The 7294-nt window shown below is 39.9% G+C and overlaps 1 protein-coding gene across 1 annotated transcript in view; it reads right to left on the bottom strand.

Annotated features, from left to right (window-relative positions):
• The window catches only part of LOC107677038 (dedicator of cytokinesis protein 3-like), a 245045-nt gene that overhangs the window by 154776 nt on the left and 82975 nt on the right, over window positions 1-7294 (bottom strand). Inside the window, exon 4 of the mRNA XM_016471828.1 lies at window positions 3682-3737. Coding sequence (XP_016327314.1) covers window positions 3682-3737 — 56 coding nt within the window. The remainder of the gene's footprint in view (window positions 1-3681; window positions 3738-7294) is intronic.

Raw genomic sequence — 7294 nt, 5'->3', positions numbered from 1 at the left:
CGGAGCGTGTCCATAGTGTCATTGTGTCGCCTGCCAATGACGTCATAACCCCTCGATTTCCGGTTTTGTTTTGTATAAAACATGGAAAGACCAAAGACGCTTTAATATGTTGTGCGTTTTAATAGACCGGTGACGACCGCACAGAGTAGCATAATAACAGAACTTTCAAATGTATCTAGTATAATAAAACAGCGCTGCTTTACCCCACATACGCACGACCGGAAGGAGCGGAAGGGGCCGACTGTGGCATATTAAAAGCTCTGCTGCTTTACCCCACATACGCACGACCGGAAGGAGCGGAAGGGGCCGACTGTGGCATATTAAAAGCTCTGCTGCTTTACCCCACATACGCACGACCGGAAGGAGCGGAAGGGGCCGACTGTGGCATATTAAAAGCTCTGCTGCTTTACCCCACATACGCACGACCGGAAGGAGCGGAAGGGGCCGACTGTGGCATATTAAAAGCTCTGCTGCTTTACCCCACATACACACGACCGGAAGGAGCGGAAGTGGGCGACTGTGGCATAATAAAAGCTCCGCTGCTTTCGAGCCGTGTGTCACGCTCGTTCAGTGGCCTCGTTTCGCTTCGACGGCTTTCAGCCTCACCCTGCTTCATTCTACTACGTTAATAAATCATTAGCTCATCCATGAACATGATTTCTGCCCGAGCCCCGTCGGATTGCATCGGCTGTGGAGATGAAGACCACAACTCCCATGACTCCACACTCAGTCACGGCGTCATCAAACTACGCCTATGTCTCTTTGTTTATTTTGAATGCACGCCCTCCACCGGCGAAAATTACATATTGTGCCTTTAAATCATTTGTTTAACTTTGTTAAAGCATTTCATACAGGGTCTTAACAATAAAAAATAACAGCATACTGTACGTAGAGCTATCATCATAAACCAATAGCATTCAATTCTCCTGTTGTCTCTTTAGCTCTTCCTGTCCATCCATCTCTCCATATTGTTATACATCCATCAGCCCTCATTGTCCTTCCACTGTCCTTCTCTGACACATGGTGGAAACAGATTGATCTCTTTATTCTGCTTTATCATCACGTGTGTCCAAAGTAACAGCTTTCAGAGTCCTTTTCTCCTTGTTTTGTGAATTCTGATGAGACGCTATAATTTGATCCCGGGACACGGCTGGACATGACTCCCTGTAACTGAAGCTAAGCAACAAAATCACAGCACCATAGCTATTTACATAGACAAGTCTCAAACTCTTTCAGGTGGTGGAGAACTTTAAGAGTAAAAATGGATTGTGGATCACCTAAAACCCAAATATGGGGTCACCTACCATTAATACATTAAAATATGATCTGTAGTTTTAAGTCATTTAGAAATTACCCTTTGGATAGCCATTCAAGCTTGGGGCCAGTGAAATGCATTAAAATGATCAAAAGTGACAGTAAACACATTTATAATGTTACAAAAGATTTCTATTTCAAATAAAAGTTTTTTCTTTGATCTTTCTATTCATCAAAGATTCCTGACAAAAATCCTGCATCACTGTTTTCACAAAAATATGATGCAGCACAACTGTTTTAACTGTTTTAAATAAATAATTACTAAGCACTAAATCTGCATATTAAAATGATCTCTGAAGGATCATGTGACGTGACAAAATTGAGCTTTCAATCACAGAAATAAATTACATTTTAAAATATATTACAGTAGTAAACAGGTATTTTAAATTGTAGGCTACTAATATTTCACAGCTTTTACTGTATTTTTGAACAAATAAATACAGCCTTGGTTAGCAGAAGAAACTTACAGACCCCAAACTTTTAAATGGTTGTGTAATTCATTGTTATGAGCTGATTAAACAGTCGGTTGATTAAATATTGGTGTTTTTTGATGATGATGATGATAATAATAATAATAACACAATATTCATGTGGGGTTTTTAAAAATTACATAAACGAGAATAAAAAAAATAAATAATTAAATGTATAAAATAATGTATAATATTTAATACCTAAAAATATATATTTGTGTATTAAATATTTAAACACCTATATTCAAAATACTACTTTAAACTTTATAAAAATATTATTTAAACTGTATTTTACTGTTTTATTGTTTATGTGTCCTACGCTTACACTGTAACTGACATGAACAAAATAAATACTGTAAAAAACTGTACCAGTGCATAATGCATCATTATCAAAGGTGAACGAGAGTGTGCACGGGTTTTAAGATAATTGTGTAATATTTTCTAAGTAAAGCTGTTTGTAAACATGTATGTGTTGAACACGACTGCTGGGATCTACTCTAGCATGCTGCCTTCACACAATACAGGCTTGTTTGCGCATGTGCGTGAGTGCTGAGGGAAGCTGTGAAGTTCAACTCACGGTGCCACGCGCAAACACCTGTGAAAAAGTTGGAAAACATCAAAGGCTAAAACAAACAGAAGAAGCTGTCGACCGACAGTCCCTGATGTGCCATGTTTTCGGCAGTGAGTTCCCACTGGGAGTGACGGCCCGGAGTTTCTCTGCTCTCTTTCTTGCTCACTGTTTCCCGTTCTCTCCGTCTTTATACCGCATGCCTTAACCATTAACATTCAGTGTGCCACTGAATCAGATTCAAACCTGTGAATGAATCTGTAAAAGCGAAACAATCTTTCCACAATCTAATCACAGCTTTTCACAAGTCATTAACTGATGGACTGGAGTGGTGTGGATTATTGTGATGTTTATATCAGCTGTTTGGACTCTCATTCTGACGGCACCCATTCACTGCAGAGGATCCACTGGTGAGCAAGTGATGCAATGCTAAATTCTCTAAATCTGATGAAGAAACAAACTCATCTACATCTTGAATGGCCTGAGGAAGAGTAATTTTCAGTTTTCAGTTAACTATTTCTTCTTCAAGTGCAAACTGAATGCATTATTTTCAGACACTTAAAAGCATGTTAATTGCTAATTAAATGAAAATGTATTATAGTTTAAATTCATAATAAATGCATTTTTTTTAGCTTTTTGACCCATTAGAAAGTACATCTGTATGTAAATTCATAATTCTATGTGCTACTGAATGCACTGAAAAGCTAACTAAAATGCATATGGTGAACTAATAGCAGGATTTAAAATTCATTTTGAAGCAAAACTTTTAATTTGACTTTATTACAAAGTGCACTTCTTGAAATTGCACTTAAGTGTGTTAAGAAACAGTCATGAAAATGTCTCTCTTTAAGTGCACTTTCATTTCATTAATATTATATTATCTGCAAGTACCGCTTTTAAAATATATATATATTTTTAAGATTTCAAGTACACTACACATGCGATACTCTTCTTTTTCACAAGGGGAGGCGATATAAACCTCTCTGATTATCCATTAAATCAATTATCCCTTAAAAAAAACATTCAATACATGAAGCATTTGAATCCCAGGAGCTGATGGTCTCACGTCACACCAAGCTTCATATCTGAAGCAGATATTTGACAGAGAAAAATGGGAGTAAGAGATCTTCCAAAAGATGAAATCTTCAGAGATCTTTAGGCTTGTGATGAAAACTCATGAGCCAGCAGGAGAGGAGAAAGGGAATCAGAGGATTGAGATAGATTACGCTTCTCTTCCATCCATCTCTCTCCCCGTCACCTTTCCTCGTCCAACCCATTTGTTCTCTATTGAGGGAGCAGCTTGACATGAATCAGTATAAAGACACTTACCCCCTGTTCGTGACGACAGCCTTCTTCAAGTGGATGTAGCCAGCTGGGAAGATCCCCTGCAAAACAAAAGAGAAGAACGTTACATTTCTGTTTCTGTGACTGTAAGCCTCCATGAAGAGGGCGAACGAGTGGACACGTCTCTGGGAATGTGAGCAAGCAGAAGTCGATTCCAGCGGCACTCCTAGACGCAGTTCATGTCATAATCTTTGCTTGTGTGCTTATAGGGATGTGCATCTCATGACTCAGGCCGATACGATACGTATCTCGATGCATAGCCAACGATACGATACATTAAAGATACATATGAAGCAGCTACCGATGCGATGCTATACGATTCACCCCTATTACGATGCAGTGCGATCCGATTTCGATTCGATTCGATTCAACACAATGCGATTCGATGCAATATGATGCAATGGAAAAATATGATCACTTTTAATGCCTCGAGGCCTGTTTCATAAAACAAGTTAACCAAATAAGCCAGGCTTATTTCAGTTAGTCTGACTCATTGTCAAATGATTTGGTTCCATAAAGCAAAGTAGGCCTAGATCAAGCTTAGTCACTGTGGCAACTTATGCTGGGAAACTAACCTGGTCTAAAGCAGGCTAACTGTCAGGCTAAGCTAAGCTCCTTTAACACTGACCAATAGGAACATAATGATATTACCACTGTCTCTCATACTATTATTTGACGTTTTTTTACAGTTTCTAGCCATGCAGCCTTTCTCTATGGTTTTATAGCAGCTGTACCTTTTATAGTTTGCAGAACAGATAGCAGAACATTAGAACATTACAATCTAAAATGGTTCTTTAAAGCATTAAAATAACTAAAAGTTAAAATCACTGAATTAAAAATGAAAATAAAGAAAATGACTACATTTTAACTGCTATAAGAAACACACATTAACTCATTTGAGCTTAGTAATTAGTACTGTATTAGCTTACATTTGATTGACCTATTACAGTCCACTTACAGTTACTGCTATCATAAAAAATACACTTTATATGTAGGTTTAAAATTCTACAAAAGACACATTTAATGTCCAAAAACAATTTTTTAGCAAAATGTATATTTTACTCTTATACTTAAATATACTTGTATATTTTATTATTATTTTATTGTGCTCCTATTCGATTGCACTCTGTCTGTTTAGCGCGCAGCAGCGCTCGTTCACTCGCCCAGTTACGAGTCCGACTCTCTAACCATTAGGCCACAACTTCCCCCTGCTTAAGAATAAGCGTGCACAAATTATGAGATCGTGTGAATTTAATTTGTCGTTTATGGAACCGCTTTAGCCCCGATTGATTTGTTAGGTAATTATTTCAAGTCAGATTTTGGACTTTAATCCCAGTTTTTCCTCAGGTCTCCGTGGTGTTGTGATGCGTCATATTCACGCAGCGGTGATGAGAGAACACGCTTGAGAAACGGTTTAGAGAGGAGAAATCAATCTACATATAAAATATTGGTCACTTTCTAAAAAATAAAAGTATAGCGCATCCACTAGTAATTATATATAAATGAATCGGTTTTTACAGATGAAAATATGTTAGAAACGATGCATCGCGATATAAATGACAACTTGTAGCCGATGCACACTTTTTAAACCGATGCATCGCATCGTTAACTTTTTATGCCGATGCACCGAGCGAATTTTATTTATTATCATTGCTGGCTAGAAGAAATGTCATGTATACTGTATACTGTACACACTGAGACATTGATCTCATAATGAGATCTCACTTGTGATTTGAATCTTACACCTTGAACTCCATGAACTACATTAACTATCTGCCTTGAACTACATTAACTTGATGACTGAACTTAACACATGCATGATCCCTTTCATTCAATAACTGCAATTGAGAAGAACACTTTCAAATCTCAAGAGCAATTTATTTCATCAGTCAAACGGTGCAAAGCTCTCAACTTTAAAAGTGATCAATTGAAGGGATTTAGGGCGTCTAAAAAAACAATTAATGGCTTTAGAAGAATTAAATGGACAGAGTTTAGCACAAAGCAAGTACATCCCACACAAACATCTCAGCTGAAGAATCCAGATGGTGGAGCTTCTTGCCACATACAGTTGTTGCCTAATTTTCTTCGCTGTTCGATTTCAAAGGTCAGATTAATTAGTAATTGAGGACACCAAATGCTCTCGAACAAACCTCCATCTGCTGGAGGAAGGATTCCATGTGCACAGATGACAAACCAGCATATGTTAGTATTCATGAGATGGACAGTCACTCGCTAATCGCTGCTTTCAGTCATACATGAAGACCTCCTGTTGTTTGAGGAGAGCTTTTTCCATGCTGATGGTGATGGGAATCAATTATAAACATTTGAAGAATTCACATAAAAGTGATGAGATTTAGTTGCATTATGGTAAAGACAGTTGTGTAAAATGTGCTTCATTTTCATAAAAAAATACATAAAAATAAAAATCATAAAAGCCAGTACAACAATTATAACCATGATACTTTAAAATGTTTTATTTATGTATTTTTTTCCACATAAAAGTGATGAGATTTTGTTGCCTTATGGCAATGACAGCTGTGTAAAATGTGCTTCATTGTCATAAAAAAATAATTTAAAAAATGATAAATTATAAAAGGCAGTACAACAATTACTACCATGATGCTGTCACGGGTTGCTACGGTGCGGGAACACGGAACCATTTTTCAAATCATCTTGAGTAGTGAACTCAAACTTTCTTGATGAATTTGTGAGTCATGGGCGATCTTAAATGATGTGAAGTTTATTCGTTGGATCTTTCCATTATCAGCCCTTGAGGCTACATTCATTTGAAAGGTCTCTGAAATCTACTGAACCAATATTTCCAATTCACAGTAGTGCATATTGATGAGAAAGCTGTCACGGGTCACTACTGTGAGGAACACGGAGCGAGGAACGAGGAGACCAGGAGTACAAAACCAAGGAATTTATTTATATCGCGGGGAATCACACGTAGCACAAGGAGTTGACATAAACATGTGACAGATCGCCCCCCTCCCGGACGGTGCGTCCCACGCCGTAACAGTAACATCGGGGAGGGGGTGCAGGCGCCCTGGGCGGAGACAAGGAGAGCCTCCAGGGCGGATCAGGGGACTCCGGAGGCCATGGCGGATCAGGGGACTCCGGAGGCCATGGCAGATCAGGGGACTCAGGAGGCCATGGCAGATCAGGGGACTCAGGAGGCCATGGCGGATCCTCCGTGGCCTTAGCTGGCTCGGCCACGGGTATATGCCCCCCCCCAAAAAACATTTTCTTGGGGAAATCTTGGGGGGTGCTCTGGAGCAGCGGGCACTAGATGGCGCTCTAGAAAGCGAGGAGCGGGCACTGGAGCGAGCTCTGGGGCTCGAGCCGACACTGGAGCGAGCTCTGGGGCTGGAGCCCTCCCTAGGCTTGACTGGGGATCTGGAGCCCTCCCTGGGCTTGACTGGGGATCAGGAGCCCTCCCTGGGCTTGACTGGGGATCAGGAGCCCTCCCTGGGCTTGACAGGGGATCAGGAACCCTCCCTGGGCTTGACAGGGGATCAGGAGCCCTCCCTGGACTTGACAGGGGATCAGGAGCCCTCCTTGGGCTTGACTGGGGATCAGGAGCCCTCCCTGGGCT

The sequence above is a fragment of the Sinocyclocheilus anshuiensis genome, unplaced genomic scaffold (assembly GCF_001515605.1).
Source record: "Sinocyclocheilus anshuiensis isolate Anshui unplaced genomic scaffold, SAMN03320099.WGS_v1.1 scaffold584, whole genome shotgun sequence".
Lineage (NCBI taxonomy): Eukaryota > Metazoa > Chordata > Actinopteri > Cypriniformes > Cyprinidae > Sinocyclocheilus > Sinocyclocheilus anshuiensis.
The sequence above is the reverse complement of the archived record's forward strand: the minus strand, read 5'-3'. Positions and strand labels throughout refer to the sequence as shown.